Below are 20,326 nucleotides of genomic sequence, written 5' to 3'. Positions count from 1 at the left end.
CTGGAAGGTCCCAGGCTCACCAGGTCCAATCCCCCCCACACCACCATAAGTCAGAGTTGAGCAGCACTCTGGGAGAGAGAGACAGAGAGACAGAGAGACAGAGAGACAGAGACAGAGAGAGAGATGAATATATTGTAAAGATCTACTAATAGGGAATAACACATATAACTAGGAAGGGAAATAGATGTGGTCAGTGTTAGGTACAAGGCTAGAAATGACCCAGGTAGATTCTAAGCTTCTCTAGCCCAGTTTATTGAGTCTGAAGTCCATGTCTGAGATCGAAGTGGGGATGTGCAGCTGGAAAGATGGGGTTCATCTCCTGGCAAGGGATGCCAGGCCCTAGGGGCAGGTTCAAACTTATCTGGCTGCAGGTCCCTCCATCCCAGCCCCAACACATGGTGTGTCTCAGCACTGCTTACCCAACAGAACCCGCATCCCTGCGGAGACTTTGCTCCGACAAAAACCCACTCAGCTCCCACCAAACAGAATGGGGATTTCCTTGTTCTGTCCCTTTCCCCAGTTCTGCATCCCTGAGCCCTTAGTGATAGGACCATGTCTCCTCGGAATCTTCTCCCTTTCCAGAACTACGAGGATGGGGAAGAAACAGAGAAAAGGGGAAGGGAGGAGCAGGAGGTGTGATCGAGGCTGGGGGGGGGGGGGTAGACAGAGAGTCAGAGTAAGATTTTAGAAGAGTTGAGAAAAGAACCAGAGCACAGAGAATCGGAAAGATAGGGAGACCTGGAAAAGAGGCACTGGCGGGTGAGACTAATACGGTAACAATTCCCTCTGCTATCCGTGGCCCTGGGTGGCTCTGGACCGCAAAGGGCTGCAGGGGTGCGGTCGCCTCACCACCCCCCAGCCACCCCCTCCGCACCTTGCCCAAGGGGGGCCGGAACAGCGTCTGCGCGCTGGGGCTTTTCTGTGCAGTCGAGTGGAAAATAGACTTTAACCCGCTTTGTGGAGACCGAGGCGCCAGGAGCGCTCTCCAGAACCGGAGCTCCCCGGGCTTAGACGGGACACTCTCAAGACCCGGCCTGGAGTCCCTGCAAAGTCTCACGACCCTCTGACTCTCCGGCCTCCAGGCGCCAGGAGGCCGGGCGGGGATCTTAGCGGGCAGCAGCGAGGAGGCCCGAAGCGCGACGGTCCCCTTCTTGCAGTGCCCGGGTTGCAACCTCCCCACAGAACCCCCCACCTCCAGCCTGCAAGACCCGGCTGAAAAAGTTTGCAGAGCTCTGGTTTCCTCGCCAACCGCCTTCCCACCCACCCCACCCCCGGGAATTAATACACGAAATGGAAACTGGCCGGAGTCGAGTTGCGCGCTGCTCCGTGACTGCGGGTCGAAGGTGGGCGCGGGGGGAGGTCCAGGCTGCCTTCCTCGGATGACGGAGGTGTCTTCTTGGGGGCTTCTCAGAGCTCCTGGCCTGGCCTGACCCGACCCGCTTGCACCTGAACCTGGCGAAGGCGAGGGAGAAAATCTCTCCGGCCTTTGGCGACCAAAGCGGGGCCTCAGAGCTGCCTCTGAATCCCGCGAACCGCGGCTGGACGACCGCCGGGGTCGGCTGGGGGGGGGGGGGGGACTGCTGTGGGGATGGGGGAGGCTTCCCTCGCACCTTCTCCGCCCTGGCCTCTTGTGGGGGAGAACTGAACCACCCCTTTCTGGGGCTTTCCCCCCTGTAACACCCAGAATCACCAACCCTCACGAACTTCTCCAGACCGTGACCCCAGAGAGGCCAGGTGGGTGAGCGAAGGGGCGCGAGAGGCGGAGAGAGACGGGAGCTGCTCCCCGGGAGGACTTGTGTGACCCTAAACACCCAGCCTCCAAATTATCTGAGACCTGAAAATGACAGAATTAGAAAGGGCTCCGCGGAGTTCCCCGGGGAATGGGGCTGGCGCTCCTCCCCAGCCCCGGGCCCCTACGACACCGTCCTCCATCCTTCGCGGGAAGAGCTGGTCTCGGTGGCTTCCAGACTCTGCTCCGCGGTGGACGCGGGAGGAGAACCCCGCGGCAAAGTGGGAGAAGACTCAGCTCGCCGCGCCCAGGCTCCAGTCCGGTTTTTGCCTCCGACTGTCGGCTGCGTCCCCACCCGCAGCCCCTCGCCCCGCCCCTCCCGCCCCCCACCTTGGGGCAGGTGAGCGGCGGCCAATGGGCGAGCGCGGGGCAGGTGCCCGCTAACTCGCGCCTCGCACGGCGGCGGCCGAGGCCCGGCTGGGCAGTGCGGGGAGGACCCGGGGCGGGGGTCGGTCCAGGCTGGACTCCGCAGGGAGGGAGCCGGGCTCAGCCTCCGGGCCATAGGGGCTGCGGGCCGCCTCGCTCGAAGCAGCGCCGGTGCCCGCGCAGGAAGCCACCGGCTCGGCCGCAGAGGCCCGCGCGCCTTAGCTGTGCGCGGTGGCCCGGCCGGGTGTTCGCTAGCTCTCACGCCCCTGGCGGCTCAGCGCCCGGCTAGCCCGCAGCAGCTGAGCGCGGGCGGGCGGAGGAGGTGAGGGGTGCTGGTGTGTGTGCATGTGCCTGGCTGGGTGCACACCCCGCACGGCGGCGGCGCCTGGACGCGGAGCGCTCCCCAGAGCCCGGCTTCCAGGCTCGGCTCTGGCGGCCGCGACCATGTTCCAGCCCACGGCCAAGCGCGGCTTCACCATCGAGTCCTTGGTGGCCAAGGACGGCGGCACCGGCGCGGGCACTGGCGGCGGGGGCTCGGGTTCTCACCCTCTGGCACCGGCTGCCTCAGAGGAGCCGCTCCGGCCCACGGCACTCAATTACCCGCACCCCGGCGCGGCCGAGGCGGCCTTCGTGAGCGGCTTCCCCGCTGCCGCCGCGGGCGCCGGCCGCTCGCTCTACGGCGGGCCGGAGCTCGTGTTCCCCGAGGCCATGAATCACCCCGCGCTGACCGTGCACCCGGCGCACCAGCTGGGCGCCTCCCCGCTGCAGCCCCCGCACTCCTTCTTCGGCGCCCAGCACCGAGACCCTCTCCACTTCTACCCCTGGGTCCTGCGGAACCGCTTCTTCGGCCACCGCTTCCAAGGTGAGTGCCCACGCCGACCCCTCCTTGGCAGGCAACCCGCTCCCGCGCCGGGATGGCCCGGGGGGTGGACGCTTGCGGGCCCACCGAGCTGTTTAGAAGTTGCGCTTACAAGGCTGCGGGGCGACTGAGGCTGATTCGCAAGCCCCTGAGAGCCGTGCGGGATGCATCAGCCGCTCTGCCATGCGGGGGTCAGTACTAGAAAGGCAGGTCGAGTTTTCCCCTGGAACACTGCAGGTCCAGGTGCATCCTTGAAGGCTCTCTCGACCCTCCCCGCAGCCGGTGTCGTTTCCAGCCCCCCAGAGCCGGTCCTAGCTCAGCGTAGCGCAGCGCCCGCCTCCTTCCCTCCGCCCGAGCTGGACCTGGGACCGTCACCACCATATCCCAGGGAACCGCCCTCGAGAACCGGGGAAAGTCCAGCCGCCTGCCCTGGACTATGGGAAGAAGGGGCAACGGGGAGAGCTAACTGGAGAGTTAATGTTCAGTGCAGAGTGTTTTGGGTGTTTGTTTCTCAGCAGCCTTGGGCCGACTTAGCTAAGTCACACGCGCGCCTCTCGGACCAAGGTTGGGGAAGGGCTGTCTTTGCTGACCCGCTTCCTTTTCTGTAGCCTTCTTCCCCGGGGTTGGCGCAGCCCTCTAAGGCAGGGGGCGGGGGCAGAGGGCTTTTAAGGTCGTAGGCAGTCCGAACCCCCTTCAGTACCGGTCAATAGGTTTACTAATGAAGATCCCCCACTGGCAGCACACACACACACACACACACACACACACACACACACACACACACACACACACACACTCACTCACTCTCCCAAAAGGAGAGTTGCATTTGATGGAGTTCGTTTTCTTCCCAGAATGTGTAAATTCATCCCCCCTACCCCCAACAGCTTAATTTGCGCAGTAGTTGTCTTAGTTTCCGTTTTTATTTTGTCAGTCTAGACATATAGATGGAGCTCAGCCTGGTGAAGTTTTTGACTCAGAGCGAAGTAGCCTGGCTTTTAGTGAAACTAATGAAAAGGACCAGACTAGAACTTTGGGTCCTGAGCGAACTGGACAGTAAACCAGGTCTACACATAACAAACTGGGTAGATAGTGCAAATAACTAGATAATTGGAAGCAAATTATTTCTTGAAGTTCTGACAATAATAGTTGCTTAAGTGGCTCGTCGAAAAATCACTTCCTAGGTCAATTTATCAGATTTCTCAGTCCCACCTGGCTGGTCGATACTGAATTAGAAGACCCCACAAAATCAGAGGATGTAATAATCTGAACAAAAAAATTTCTGAGGAGAGGCTTGTCTCCTCCAAGGTTGCAAGGGTTGACCCAAATTATGTTTTTAATGTCTTATGACGTTAGCCACTCTGAACAGTAAGTACTATCTATTTTTTTAAAAGGGGGGGGGAGCTAGGTTTAGTGGTAATGGGAAGTTTTACTTAAAAATAAACAAGCCACTTTGATCTTCCATGGCTTCCATCCCAGGCCTGGGTCACAAATCCTGGCTGCGGTGAACTTTCAAACCAGAGAGGCGGAGAAACCTATAGTTAGGAGGCTGGTGGAGAGCCTGGGGCACGGAATAAAGGGAGAAACGCTGCTGAGCCGTGTGGTCTCAGCTCTTCAGCCCGGGTTTCGGATTCCGCTTCCCCACGGCGTCCGCGCCGCCTTTCCCGCCAGGTCCCTGGAGCGCGCGGGCTCGGGGCGCCACTGCTGGAGTCACCTCTCTTAGAACCCCAGCTCCGGCTCTGCGCATTCCCTTGTTAGGCGATATCAGTAAATCTATCGAAAACCCCTCTCTGAAATTGCAACCGCTCGCTGAGCCATCAGACCCAGTGAGTGAGCACATTATAGAGTTGCAGAAACGGTTGGATTTTTTTCCCCCTCTGAAAAACCGTATCTGGACGCGGAGATGGAGCCAAGAGTGGCTAAAATTTCAAAGTCAGAGATCTCTTGGGTCCTAGAAGACTTTGGGAACCCTAAACTGCGCTTTCTGGTTGCGCAGAGCCGGCTGCGCCCGACTGGTCCCGAAGTCTCCCGCCTGGCCCGGGCAGCCAGTGCACCCTGCGGAGCCTCGTTGCTGCAAGCCGAGTCTGCCCAGGCCCTCCGGCGCCGCGTTTTCTAGAGAACCGGGTCTCTGCGATGCTCATTTCAGCCCCGTTTGAGTGCAAGCAACTAAACCCTACAAGAACGAAAGGGAACGTGCCTGTGCGCTCAGAGCGCTGAGCTCTCTAGCTGCGCTGAGCCGGCTGCGCTCGGGAGCCGCTTCCCGGCTGCGCCTGGCAGTGAGAGAGGATGAGCGAGCGCGGGAGACTGGGAGCCAGGCGCCCGCACCCTAGAACCCGGGAAAGCGGGCGTTGGGGTGGGGGGTCGGTTTTCGAGACCCGAATAGGGAGGAGCCGGCGGAGACATGGAGCTGGCCTTACTTTAATGCTATTTCCCTGACCCCCCCCCCCCCCCAGGAACTTTCCAGGCCCGGGGAACAGCATCGGGAGGGGACCGGGGGAGACCCAGCCCTCCGGGACCGGCCACGGTAATGGGCCGGTGCTTCAAAGGGCGCCTTTGTTCCGGATGGAGGAGGGGGGAACAGGGTTATCTCCGCTTCCTGGCTGGCCTCTGCGTCTCCTAGCCCCAGGCTCCTCCACCCCGCCGTTCGTTCCCCACTGGTCTCTGCAGACTCCATCATCGCTGCTTCAGGCCCAGGCGGTTCAGGGCCCACTTGCTTGCCTAAATTACTTATTTCCAACCATTGCCTTGAAGAGACCAACAGAGTGAGGATGTCAGAAAATGGAAATGGGTGCTGTTCAAGGAAGGCTATATCAGCCCCTTTCTATGTTTCCAACTGCCCTTGTCTGAAACTGACAGCCTAGCCTAACAGCCCGGAATTACTACTTCCGTAAAGGCCACACCTCACTGGGCCCCAGACTTATTTTGTTCTTGTGGTCCAGTTGAGGGAAACCTAAGCCTTGATTCAGGTCTCCTCCCCATAAGTCAGAATGTAGCACACAGGTACTTAAAGTAACACCCTCACCCCTCCAAAAAACATGTAGCTACTGACCTCATTTTCATCATGATTTGTTTTGTGCCAAAGTTTTTTTTTTTTCAGGAAAAAAAATACCTGCTTACTTTTGAATTAGAATAATCTGTCATCATCTATCAGCACCTTGAGAATAATTTTCTTGCTGCCTTCCCCCTAGCCCTGTTGTTGGGGTCAGAAGTACACCTGTATTTCTGCACTACCTGCCAGACAGGCCACTACAGTGGACAATGAGACAGACCAGAGCAACCTAACTTTCCTCTAAAGTAGCCAATCTTAAGGCTAAGGGGTATGTGTATATTAAAAGCACAGAGAAACTTGTTGCTTCCACCATCCACTAAGAGTTTATAAAAAACAAACTAAGAGAAGCCCACTACACAAGTGACTGACACCAGAAACACAAAGCAGCCATGAGATCACACACACTGAAGTGGACTGCAGGCCTACTTTCTCAGCTGCACTGCTGTTTACACTTTTTATACCTGCATTCCATCCTCCCTCCTCTCTATGCTGCCACCTCACTTTGGACCAGCCTGGGCCAGTCAGAGCTGCTGAAGCTAACTAAGCCTTGTAAATGCTGGGATGAGTTGGGGTAGCTTTCTCCTCCTCCTTTTCTTTCTCTTTCTCCCCCTCCTTCTCTCCCCACCCCCTTCTTTTCCCATCTGTCCAGAGGAAACTGCTGTTGGGACTTCACCTGGGCTCAGAACAATCTTGGCTTTTCAAAGCCAATTGCTTTTAGTATCAAGAAGAAGTATTTGCGTCTGGCTTATCATGCTGGCCCCAGCACACTGGAGATCTTAATCCTCCTTATTCCTTATTTGTAGCTGGTCAAACTCCTTTTTCTCTTTCTCCTTCTCTCTCTCCCCCCCTCTCTTTCTTACCCTTCCTTACCAGAATGCCTCTCTCTAAATCCTCTGTCCTCCACCACCACAATCTAAACTTCTCTTCTTTCAATTGGACTTGAAGGACCTCTGGGCCTGGAATCATCTTGATGGGCCTGGTGTGTTCCTGTGATGCAGTCCTTTCCCCATGCCCCCTTTTGTAGCAGCATAGATCCAGCCACTTGAAATGGAAACAGTCAGCTGACTAGAAGTTAGTGACATCTCCCTGTCAGGAGGCTTTCTTTTCCCCTAGGATAAACACCACAATCTTTGGCAACTCTGTTCTACAGAAAGCCTCTGCTTATGTACGTGTCCAAATCCCAGGGGACTTGGGGAAAGTAATGTCAGGCTGTTTCCACCAGCAGAGGGACATGAACCATACCTGGAACATTGTAGCAACAGCATCTCCATTACTGTGGCCTTCTTTCACCTAAAAATAATTTGAAAAATGGGAGACCTCATCAGAATTATCCAGTTGTCTTAAGAACAAAACAACAGGTCAAGTTGAGTCAATCCAGTGGCCATTACTGAAAAACCTAATTGGATCAGTCAGTCTCAACAACTAACTGTCAAAACATTCCATCCAGGGCTCTTGTGTGGCTGATTGGTCAGGAGAATTGTTACATGCCATTGCATGAGAATACATGGGTGATGTCAGGCTCTGTTTTGATCCCATTAATATGTGTAGCCAAGCCAGAGATTGTGTGATGGCCTGGTGGTGGTGGTTAGGGTCTCACTTGAAAGTGGGACTATGAGTAGAAGTCTGATTGGTTTTTGTACTTTTTGACTCCACATCCCAATCTCATATAGTCCAATGTCAGCATCTTCTGAATGTAGGAGCTGGACCCCCACATGTTGGCCAAAATTTGACGAGGGACAATTATACTCTTTAGAAATTCTGTTTGGTAGATGGGGAAAAAATGCAGCAGGGAGGCTGAAGTATATATTTACACACACCCATGCAGAAACCAATATATCTATATCTATATATATTAGAGAGTAAGATGACAACTAGCTATTTATACATGTGCTTCTTTAGCTCAGAAGAAATCATGCAAGAAGGCCTTTGCCAACCAGAGAGCAGCAAGAGGTTCTTTTGTTTGTTTGTTTTTGTTTTTTACCTAAAGACTTCAGGAGGAATAGAGCTGATGAAGAAGCAAGAAAAAAAAAAAAGCCTGATCTTAGATTTCCAGAGTTAGCTACTGGCCTGTATTTTTGTTTTTGTTTTTTTGTAGTTGTTGTTTTTCCTGTGTGTAAGGTCTATTGGCAGGTAGTTTCTATAGGCTGGGAGTCTAAGCATTTAGCAGCAAGGCTGGGTTAGCAGGTGTGAAGGGGGAGTTCCTTGGATTCTCTCTCGTTCCTGAGTCTTTTGCCTTGGGGATGCCTAATAGCCTCTCTGTTCCTCTTATCACCTTCCTGACACACCACCCTGGCTCTACTCTTCATCTTCTTTGAGGCAGATATGACCAGGCCAGTTAATTAAAAGCAAATAGTTGTGGGCAAAGCGAGGTGGTGGCACCACTAGGAAAGGGTAAACAGAAGAGAAATGAGAGACCCCTTGGCTACTTCTGTTGCTCCAGGCATTGTGGATTTGGGCGTGTGATGTCTCACCAGCCCCGACTCACCTCCAGGCCCAAAGAGACCATTATGCTATCTCCCCCGCTCACTGCAATCCCGAGATCCTACCAGGGGATAGCAAGCATTTCCAGTATAGGGAATTGGGGGGGGGGGGAGAGAAGGGACTAAGGGAAGAGCCTCTAGAGAGAAGGGGAAGGCAGTGGAGTGGTGGTTTTGAGGATTAGAAAGAATAGCCAGTGCTAGCAGGGCTGGTGGGGGGGGAGGGGGGGCTGAGCTTGGCCGGCTCCCTGAGCTGCCTGGAGGCCGGACAGCAGCTCACAGCGCCCTTCTCTCTGTCTGTACCTGCGTGTGCTGCCGTCGGTGACGCGGCCGCAGCCAGCGACGTGCCCCAGGACGGACTGCTCCTGCACGGCCCCTTCGCGCGCAAGCCCAAGCGGATCCGCACGGCCTTCTCGCCCTCGCAGCTGCTGCGCCTGGAGCGCGCCTTCGAGAAGAACCACTACGTGGTGGGCGCCGAACGGAAGCAGCTGGCCGGCAGCCTCAGCCTCTCGGAGACACAGGTAATTAGCCGCCGCCCGCCTGGCCTGTGACAGCCCGGGGAGAGGTGGTGACCAGTGGGTGTGGGAGCCGCCGGAGCTTTGCCCCCAACTTCCCCAGCTTTCTCCAGAGCAGTTCCAAAAGTCACCCTGCTGCGCTCTCCTTAAATCCTTTCCTCCAACTGTGTTTAACTTCAGAGTCCACAGGGCTTTTGTAAAGCACTAAAGACACACCAGGAGCATGGGACCAAACTCACTCCCTAATCACAAGCCTGCTTCCTAATCACAGCAGGTGTGTCTGTCTTCTTGATGGAGGCTGCGGCGGCCTCCGGCCTCAGAGCGGCAGCCACAGCCGCTCCCGGCAGCACTAGTGCACGCAAGAGCCTGGCCTGACCCATCTCCGGAAACTGTTCTGGTGTGATCACAATTTGGGGGGATGTCCAGGCCTTTCCTTCACTTGCTTTGTTGGGTGTAGTCTCGCTGCTGGGCAGCAACGATGGTGTGTGGAGAAAGTCCACGTGTCAGAAATAGCAGAAGCAGAGGGGATTAGCCTGCCGGGTTTGGGGTTTAAGAGTGGCGCTGATCTTTGTGCTGGTAGTGCTCTGGAAACCAGTGATGTGTGCGTGGGGATATCAGAGGGTCCTGGAAATGGCGAGAAAGTAAATGCTGGGTGATCGGTGACTATTTTCAATCACTCCAAGGGCCACTAGGGGATAAAGTTCAGTGTGTTGGAGGGGTTTGAGCTGCTTGGGATTACAGACTATGTAATATTCTTGTAACTGATACTAGAGGCAAATATTAAAGGAATCAATGTGAGTTATAGGGAGGCAAATTTGGATTTGTTGTAAGGAAAAATTTTGCCATAAATAAATGCTTCCGGGAAGCACCTTCTAGGCTCATGGTCAGCCTGGAGTGTATTGAGCTGGAGGAGTTAGCTGCTAGCTACCCTGGAGGTGGATTTCAGGTCCTTACTCCATTCTGGCCCAGACAGCCTGCAGATTTGCACATTAGAGGTGGGATAGCCAGTCCCATCAGCTCCGGCTCTGCCTGCACTTACCCCTCTGTTCCCTGGCCCTCCTACTCCAATCAGCCTCCACCACAACCCCGGAGGTTGAGAGATCACCCAGCTATTTTGGGACAGTTTGGGATCTCTTGAATAGCAGAGAGGGTGGTAAGATGGCTTAGTGGGGAAGCCCCATACCTCACTTCCACATCCCCAGCTCACAGCACCAGCCTCACTCTCTCCTCTTTCCCTCTCATATTGCCTTGGTATCTGTTTGATGTCTCATTTAATCAAGGCTTCGCTTCTGTCTCTACTGCAAGCAGGACCTCGCTTTTTCAGATTAGTTGGGCTCTTTCTAACTGCCAACATAAAGCTTACAAAACAACAGAGTTAATATTAAAAACATTTTTGAATATGTTTTTTAAAATTAATAAAACAATACCACCAACTGTCGTGAAATTGTCTAAAACAAGGTGTTGGCTTAAGGGTGGTGTTTATAGTTAATTTCATTTAAAAAGGAATGGATATTAAATTTTCACTGCAGAAGTGTAAGAAAACAAAAATAGGCTATTATCCCAACACCCACGGATTAACACTTGTTGAAACAATATTATTATTTTTTTAATTTTCAGGGTTTTTCTTTATTTTTAGCTCATTGGGAGTGATTTAAATTAACTTTTTTGCAAATCAAACCTGCCTGTCAATATTTGCTCCTAATTATATGTCAAACATATTTCAAAGAAAAGCAGAGCAATATAGAGTGGAATAGAAGAAGATAATGTCAAAACTAATAGGTAGTTATGTTCCACCTGCAAATGAGCTGGTTTTAGCATATAGAACAAAGCAACAATAAGAACAGAACTCTAGGAGGCTAGAACCCTGTAGAGGCCTGTCTGTCCAGGTCAGGGTTGTGAGGTAAAGAGATAGACTGAGCAGGGAACCCCCAGACAGGTAGAAGCAATTTTAATATCTTACCCTCACTTAAAGTTATAGTGTTGTTAGTGTTACAGTAAAGTTCAAACCCAGGCTTCTTTCTGCCATGTCCATTCTTCTTCATTATTACAGCTATCTTTCTATACCTCTCATAACTTGTGTAACTAAGTAATGATGGGCCTGGAGTAGATAAGCAACTAAGTTTTTATTCAACTCTGAGTGTTTGCCAGCCAAGCTTACCTTTCCTATTCATCTTCCAGCTACCTGTTAAGCGTCTGTCACTGTCATCTATCTGTCTGCTGTCTAATTCTACTGGCATTATCTTTATGAGTCTTTCAGAGCTCTCACTGATGACTTTTTTTTACATCTAGCCAGGTACTTCTGTCTGCTCTCATTAAACCACCTCCTCAAAGCTGCTTGTTTTATAGTTTCTAGTTTTGATTAATTATTTCTTCTTCCCAACAATAACCCAGCTACACAACCCTCTATCTCTTTGTCCTCTGTTCTGCTTCATTTTAGATGTATCTCCATCTATCTCAAACAGCTCTATACATCTATTAAGAACTTACAGTAAATTATACATCTGTCAATGATTACCTATCATCTCATTAGTTTTTTTTTTTTTTCCCTCAGTCTCATTTACTGTATTTGTAAAATTAATGAAATCAACTCCATGGTTCTTTCCAGCCTAAGCTTCTGGCTCATCTATATTCTACTTCTCTGCATTTCTATATAATCCCTCCTCCAAGTTCTCAGAGCTCACAGTATATCTCCCACATGTCATAATATGCATAGGACTTTACTGTTGTTTAATTATCTGTGCCATTTCCAAATGTCACTCTATAGACCGGCTGCATCCATTGCAAAGAAATCTTAAAATACAGATTCCTGGACCCCACTCAGACAATTTTCATAGGAATTCCAGGATGGAACCCAGGGAAAGTTTATATGGAAAAAACACAAAACAATTCTGGGGATGATTTTGATGAAAAAAAAAACAGGCCAGATCATCTCAGTTCTAGGAGGCAGAGACCAAGCCGTTCTATTTCTTGCTGTATCCCAGGACCCAGTTCAGTGGCCAACAAAGAACAGATGCTCCATAAACAAGATGGGAATACCCACAGGTCCACTTTATCAGCCACTTCCCCCTGATGCTGCTTCTCCCTCTCTGCCTTCCTTCTGTCTTTTCCTTAAATGTTCATAGCTGCTAATTGCTTTAGATTAGGGCTGGGGAATTTTTTTTTTCCCTTCAAGGACCATTTGAATACTTATAACATCATTCGAGGATGATACAAAATTATTAACTTAAAAATCAGCACTTACTGTTGCTATGAAAAAAGCTCCTAAATTTATTGAATGTCCCACCTGTGACTCTCTTGGTAGGACCAGACAAACCAATTTCATAGGCCATGTATGGCCTGTAGGCAGTATAATCCCCACTTCTATGCTATATGAATGTATTTTATCCATCAGGTCTCTGGTATCTTCTTGGAGGGTTAAACCGATTATTATGAGGATGTTAGTCAGAGTGTTGGGGGTCTCTGCGCACCTAAGACTTTAGCATGGAGTGTGGCAGGGTGAGCAGTCTGAGCTGCTTTGCTGTGGAAGTGCCTCATGGCAGGTTGGAAGTGGGGTGTTTATGCTGGAATTACCTTGGTCCACTGGGAGGTAGAAGGAAGCGCCCTGAACAAGGGCTCCTTCTCCCATCTAGCATTAATTCATTAATTACTTGTGCCTCGTTACTGTGCTACAGCCCTAGAGGCTGGCCAGTTTGCTGGTGTTCAGTTCTGGTTGCTGATGAAGGCAGACCTGGGCCTGTGTTAGATGTGAGTTGTGAATATAAGTAGAGAGTATGTATGTGTGTATACCGGGTGTGAAGAACGTGTCTGTCCTCAATGCAGGACACATATGTGCTTAAAGTGAATACTATCCACAGGTGATATCATCTACATGCATAGGAGGCCAGGAGGCAGTCATATGGTATGGAATGTAATTTGTGTGCTTCTGTGTGTGCCTGTAGATTCTAGAGGAGTGAGATAAAACATTTGCTTTCTTCAGGCTGACCCATTGGTCAGTGCTTCCAGCTGCCCCTCTTGTTCTGAACAGTTCAATGTGGTTTCTGGACTTTCCCTGACTTTGAGTTTAACTGAGCTGTAAGTGAAGTGGGTGTAGTAGTGAGGCCTCAGTGCGAAGTAGGTTATGTTCGCCATGCACAGGTTGAGTGCCTAGAACCTCCTTGAAGTGAACAGCTGTGGGCTGAGGAACTGCAGGTCAGACCTGACAGGAAGTGTCAGACCTAGAAGGTTCCCAGGGATGTGTAAGATTCGAGGTTGTGGGAAACAAACAGAGGAGCTGGCAAGCTGGCAAGCATCTTGGAGTCTAAAAGCAACGGGGAGGTCTTAGAAGACAGCAATGTGTGGTCGCCTGCCTTTGTGTGTCTCCTCAACTGCCTGCCCCCATGGAAAGGAGACTTCTAGGGCCCGTTTCCTGATTTGAAATGCATGTTCTGCTGTTTGGGGAAATAGATGAAAGGAGATCAAGTGGTTTGAATGTTAGGGAAGGATCCAGAGACCGTTGTTATGAGTTCACTGGGTGTTCTGAGCAGGACTCATCCTTTCTCTGTCTTTATATTTCTCCAAACACTGCACCTATGAAGTTCTAAGCATCCATGGGAGCCGATGGGACAGAGGAGATCAGGGAGAGTGGAGTGGTTTTCTGAAAATATGGTCCTGAGGATGCAGGAAGATCATGTGATGTCTCCCTGAGGCTGAGAACAAATATCCAGACTGGCTGAGAGAGGAGACAAGCCTTGAAAAGAATAAGAACTGTAGGGTCGGGAAGATGGCATAGGGGTTATGCAAAAGATGTTGTGCCTGAAGTTCTGAGGTCCTAGGTTCAATCCTTGGCACAACCGTAAACCAGAGCTGAGTAGTACTATGAATAGAAAAATTAAAACATTTTTAAGAAGCTATGATTGGGGGTTGGTCAGAAGTGACATCAGTTTGGTGGGATGAGGGTTGAGCTTAGCATGGTACTGGGTTTGACCCTGATGTTGGGAGCAACTCCCATGATCATATGATAGAAGTGGATCCCCAGGAAAAAAGATGTGACAGAGAGCAAACTAGGGGATGTTGTTAGCTCTATCCATGCCCTCTACTCTGAGGACTTTGTGTCTGAAAATGATAAGCCAAAGAGATAATTTTAGGGCTTAAGGGGGAACTTGTATCCAGTTTAAGGATTTAAATATCCTTTCCTAGAGGTATTTGAATTTCTTGAGGTGTGTACAGGTCTTTATCCAAAAGTATATAGGAGCCTGGAGGCACAGACATTTCTTTTTTTCTTTTTGCCTCCGGGGTTATCACTGGGATTCAGTGCCTGAACGACAAATCCACTGCTCCTGGAGGTCATTTTCCCCCATTTTTGTTGCCTTTGTTGTTGTTATTATTGTTACTGTTGTTATTGCTTTGTTGTTATTGGATAGGACAGAGAGAAATCAAGAGGAGGGGAAGACAGAGAGGGGAAGAGAAATATAGACACCTGCAGACCTGCTTCACCGCCCATGAAGTGACCCCCCCCTCAGGTGGGGAGCCAGGGGCTAGAACCCAGATCCTTACACCGGTCCTTGTGCTTCTCATCATGTGTGCTTAACCAGGTGCGCTACCACCCAGCCCCTGAAGCATAGGCATTTCTTTTGGAGTGGGCTAACTTTGGGGACTAAAAGCAAAGAAAGGACAAAAATCTAGCACATTCAAACAGCAAATTATTCATAAGTCAAGTTTGAAACATTGGCTAGAGCTGTAGTTTGCTTGCTAGTTCATTTGTCCACTCACTCATGCACAAAGACAGGCAACCATCATCCACTGATGCACATATTGACCAGTTCTCTAGACACACTGACATCATCTTGTATTTAGTCCTCTACCTATAGTGCTTCTACCTTCTCCATCCAACATTAACTCAAGTTGATTCTTGTCTTCCCCACCTTCAACAATGAATCTTCCTCTTCCAGCTTCCTTTTAGTAATGGTTAGTTCAGTGGAGAATTAAGAATGGCCCTTGTCCCCTGGCTCCCCAACTGCAGGGGAGTCGCTTCACAAGCAGTAAAGCAGGTCTGTAGGTGTCTGTCCTTCTCTCCCCTTCTCTGTCTTCCCCTCCTCTCTCCATTTCTCTCTGTCCTATCTAACAAGGATGGCATCAACAACAACAACAACAATAACTACAACAATAAAACAACAAGGGCAAAAAAGGGGAATAAATAAATAAATACTAAAAAAAAATATTTAAAAAGAAAAAAAGAATGGCCCTTGTGTAGAAGTATCCACCAAACTGAACCAAAAAAGAATCCCATTTCTCTTGCAGTTAGTGTTTTTCTCAAGCCCTTGCCTGATTAGTCTTCAATCCCTCTGCTACTGATTTTCACTTGTTTTCTAGGTCTGGCTGAGGCACCTCTTGCCTAAAGCACAGAACTGGTTTACCTCACCTCTGCCCAGCTAAACATACCTGAGCTGTGCCATCTCCAAAAGCATATATGATGCCACTTTAGTTCTTCAGGTGCCTGTAGTCTTGTGAGAAGACAGAAGTTCCAAGAAACAAATTAACACTCTGTGGGGTCACTGTGACAGTGACAGTAAACTTCTAAGGAAGTATGGGCAGGCAGTGGGGCAGGTGCAGTCTAGGACATCTGGACAGAATTTTGGAAGCTAAGCAAGAGTATTCTACATAAAAGCAGAGAATCTAACTTATCTGAAAACAAAACAAAACAGAACAACTTAGTGATCTTCATTAAGGTGGAGACTTGGGAAACTGAAAAGAATCTGTCTCCATACACAGAAGGCTCAGATATGGGTGACAGGTTCTTTCAGTCAACATCTTGACTGTGCCTGTGGGATAGATAGCACCATAAGTCAGAGCTGAACAGTGCTCTGGAAAAAAATAATAAGAAAGAAACAAAAGAAACAAAGGAAGACTGAAAGAGAAAAGGAGTGGTCCAGGAGGTGGTGCAGTGGATAAAGCACTGGACTCTCAAGTATGAGGTTCAGGGTTCAATCCCCAGTAGCACATGTACCAGAGTGATGTCTGGTTCCTTCTCTCTCTCCTCCTATCTTTCTCATTAGTAAATAAATAAAATCTTAAAAAAAAAAGGGAAAAGATAAATATATATACAAATATCTGACTGTGCCTTTAGAGAGTAGTGAGTAGTGTGCTGCTGTTGGGAAGGGGAAGGCCCAATAAGCCCAGTCTCCCAAGGCTGCCTAGCTGGGCAACTTTCACAGAGTGGGTAGCCACACTTTGTTAGGTCCCCTGTCCTCTAGGAAACAGGTTATGGAAAGATACCACAACCACCTGGCTGGATTAGAGAGGTCATGGGATGACGCTCTCATCTCCTCTGACACTTAGAGCCCAGTTCCTCTTCTCTTTCCAAGTGGAAAACAGCTATTAGTTGTTATCAGTAATGCACTGAAGACAATTCAAAAATGCAGAAAGGAAAGCCACCCACACTTTGTGTACACTTCCTTCTAGTCTTTTTTCCTCCGTGCATCAAATTTGTTTTTCCGTGGTTATGATCACACTGTGCCCAAACTGTGCATCCTACCAGTTTCACTGATATTACTAAGTCATAAGCACACCCCCCCTTGTTATAACAGTCTTTGTAAACAGCATCTGGACACTCAGCCCAAGGCTGTTCTCCGGAAGATAGCCAGGATGCCGAGGAGAGAGAATTTCCCTCCCTGTTTTCAGAATATTGCCTCCTTGACTCTGGCTGCTTTCATGAAGGGAATTTTCAGTCTTACCCTTCCTTTGGGTCTGTCAGGCAGCTGCCTCTGGCCTCAACACATTTCTTGAGCCTGAAGTTCCAACAGTGAAGCTCTCCACCTTTGGGTCAGTCAGTATAGCTGGGCAAGGACATTGGGCTAGCTAGAAGCAAGTGTGGTGGTCAGAGTCTCCCTCCTGGACAGGACTTGGGAGTGCATCTGAGAGGCAGAAAGGGCCCCTCTGTCCACAATGCTTCCTGCTCACCTCATCACCAGGCTGGCCACACCCTACCCTCTGCCAGCCTCTCGGGCTCTCCGCAATGCCTCCCCAGCATAGCAGCCAGCCTTGAGTCGTGCACATGCCCTGTACAGGAGGCAGGGTGAGCTCACCCACCCACTGGCTGGTGCAGCCACAGTAGGCGGGGGTGGGGTGGGGTGGGTAGAGGCCCAGGCTGGCTGCCAAACGGTCATGCTGAGAACCACCCTGGGCCCATCCAGTCCCTGGTGCAATGGAAGACAGGCATGGACTCCAGATGTCCTGCGTCTAGAGCATTTGCCATCACTGACACAGGCAGTGGATTTGAACCCTGTCCTGGAAATGAGTGCAGATGGCCCTCCTTTCACAGCACCCACCGTCTCCTCCTGTCCGTGACTAGCTGCTCTAACACTGAGCAAGCACTGGCTGCCCGCAGCCTTCTCCTAGTGCTTTCAAATCAAGAAGCTAGGCAAATGGTGTCATGGAAGCCCTGGGGAGTGGGTGTCATCAGAGGCAGCTCTGGGTTGATGGGATTTCCTGAAACAAACAGAGAGAATGTGAGGGTGGGGCACCCAGGGCATGAAACTGCACCCTAGTTCTAGATACCAAACCTGCCGTGGCAGCCACTGACAGGCTCTGTGGGGTAGGCCTGCGCCTTTCACCCATTCTCAGGAATAGGTGGTGGACTGCAGAGTCTTTCTGGGCACTGGCCTTGGTCCTGCCTAGGGTTTAACGATCTGCCCTCAGCAGTCACTGTTGCTGCCAGAATAGAGGTGCCTGCCATGATATCACACACACAACTCACCACTCACCCCTAATCTGGGCACCATGGATCTTGCGCCACTGTTGGCAACACCCAGTTGTCTTTTAAGCATGCTGCAATTTCCAGGAAAGTTTCCCCACCTTGTAACCCTGCCCTTTCTGCCTCACCATCTCCAGTGGCCTTCTGGACCTCAAGCCCAGGACGTACCCCAGAACTGTTAGGACCCCAGAAAGCGTCTCTGCTATGGGTGAGGAAATTAAGCCCACAGAGGGGAAGGAAGTTAGCCTATGTTGCTGGTGCTGAGGATGATCTGGTCTGGCCTGGTTTTGCAAGCCCAAGCAAGAACAGGAGTCAGGAGGAGTTGATCGCTGAAGTCCTTCTCCTTAGTCCTCCAGCACTGAGGCTAATTAGGGAGACATGATGACACTGTGCCATGTCACACATGATCTGTGTCCTACACAGTGAGTAAATGCCAAAGGAGGAGGGAGAAGCAAGGGGTGATCAGAGATGGCACTAAATCTCAGGAGGCTTCCAGGAGGAGGTAAACATGTCATTGGGATAGTTGTCTGGTCTGTTTGAACTCTCCCGCTGTCAGGGCTCTCACTACCTGACTCAGAGGTTAGGGATTCTCTATATGTTTAGAGGGAAGTCCAATTCTGTTCCCTGTGATTTCTCCTGACCATTCCTTGTGTCATGTGTTCCCATGTCTGGCTGGGCTGCAGGGGCCAGGAGTACTGTGGGTCAGAAGTACTGCCCTGGGAGGGGCCTCATACACCCCCTTTCCAAAGAAGGTAAAGCCCGATTTATGGATTTCAGACTGGCACCTAAGAGACCAGTGTTCCTTATTCCCCATGCCCCAGATCTGACTGATGTGGAATAGGGGAGTTCCACCTGAGATTGCTAAGGTAAGGGGAGCAGACTGACTGAGATGACCTGTGGGCTGTGATTCTAGACGCTGCTTAGCTGGCCCAGTGGCTCACGGTGTAGACGCCATCTCTCAGTTATGTAGCCAAGTCCACTCTGCTTCAGTGCTGCCGAGAGCACAAGGGTCCCAGGGGCTGAGGCAGGGTCTCAGGTTGCTCATCAGGTCCCGGTTGATGACTTTACATGTTTCTCATCTGTCTTTCACGTTAGCCCTATGGAGGAGTGACTATTATTTATTTTAGAAATTATTTGTAGAAAATAGTAGACACTTAGGTCTGCAGGGGCTCCAGTGCTTGGGCTTGTTACCTCTGCTTTGCTCTGCCTACAGGAAGCATCACTGTTCCATGTCCCTTCCCTTCCCTCTTTGGAGGACAAGAGGCCCATCCCTCTCCAGCCCTGTCTTATTTGCATCTGAAAGAGCTGTTTCCAGACCTAGCTGGTAGTCACTGGCCAGGGAAGAGGATCCTGGCCTCAGTCTCCCCACCTGGCTCCCAGCACAACCTGAATGCAGAGGCCCCTGTGGTCATGCTCCAGACCTCCTGGGTATTTCTCACCTGTGTCCCTCCCTTCCTGGCCCAGGTGAAGGTGTGGTTCCAGAACCGAAGGACAAAGTACAAGCGGCAGAAGCTGGAGGAGGAGGGGCCTGAGTCTGAGCAGAAGAAGAAGGGCTCCCACCACATCAACCGGTGGCGCATTGCCACGAAGCAGGCCAACGGGGAGGACATCGATGTCACCTCCAATGACTAGAGCAGGCAGCCACGAACCCATGAGGGCAGAGTGCTGCTCACCGCTGACCAGGCCCCTGGCTGGGCCCAGCTGGACTCTGGCCACAACCCTGTCGGGTGTGGGGGAGACCTCTAGTCACAGCCCCACAGGGCTTGGAGCCTGGGGCCACTGCTGACAGATGGACAAGAAATGGGCTGGCTGAGACCTGGGACTGCTCGACCTTCTCCTCGGAGAGCCTACCTGCCTGCCTGGACAGGCCATCGGCCACTGCAGCCGCTCTCTTCCTCTCATCTCTTTTTCGTTTTGATGCCTTCCTGTTTTAATTTATTTTCCAGGTGCCCACTGTAGTTCCTAGTGATCCCTTTGTGTCTCCCTTCCCTATGGGAACAATAAAAGTCTCTCTCTAAATGACCTGGCATCTAGTTCTGACCCCAGAGCTCATGAGCCCAGAGTGGTGGATTAAGCTCCAGGGCCAGTGGGGACTGTGGAGCAAGCTTGTTCAGGGCCTGGGAGATGCAAGTCATTAACTCCTTTCCTTTGTTGGTGGTTGACCTTGGTCTCTAGCTCCAACCCCACAATGAGAGACAAGGAGGCTAGACACAGGGAGAGACTGTGCCCAAGTGGTCAGGGGAGAGATGACACACATACTTCCCTGTGATTAGGAACTCTGGTGGCCTCTCCAGTTGAGGAGAAACCAGAGGGAAAAGGGAACATTGAGGATAGGGTCAAGAGGGAACCATTCACAGAGGTCAACAGTCTCTGACCCAAGTTCTGTCCCCATCAGGATGCTCACCTGTCCCTTGAGAACTTTCTGGGTAGATGAAAGCTTCAGAGGCAGGTCTAGAGGCTGAGCCTGCATCTGGCCCCTGTGATTCAGGGCCTCCCAGCCAAGGAGAGAACTACAAGGCCAGGCCCATGAAGCTGTTGGGTTCGTC

General features: G+C 51.1%; 1 protein-coding gene across 1 annotated transcript; it reads left to right on the top strand.

The window, feature by feature from the left end:
• The first annotated feature begins 2,132 nt into the window (after positions 1 to 2,132).
• EMX1 (empty spiracles homeobox 1) lies at positions 2,133 to 19,799 on the top strand. The gene is made up of 3 exons (XM_007523679.3): positions 2,133 to 3,017; positions 8,874 to 9,058; positions 19,245 to 19,799. The coding sequence occupies exons 1-3, from the start codon at positions 2,501 to 2,503 to the stop codon at positions 19,410 to 19,412; spliced, it is 870 nt and encodes a 289-aa protein (XP_007523741.1). The 5' UTR covers positions 2,133 to 2,500; the 3' UTR covers positions 19,413 to 19,799.
• The last annotated feature ends 527 nt before the right edge of the window (positions 19,800 to 20,326 follow it).

The sequence above is a fragment of the Erinaceus europaeus genome, chromosome 3 (genome assembly GCF_950295315.1).
Source record: "Erinaceus europaeus chromosome 3, mEriEur2.1, whole genome shotgun sequence".
Lineage (NCBI taxonomy): Eukaryota > Metazoa > Chordata > Mammalia > Eulipotyphla > Erinaceidae > Erinaceus > Erinaceus europaeus.
This window is presented reverse-complemented; position numbering and strand designations above follow the sequence as displayed.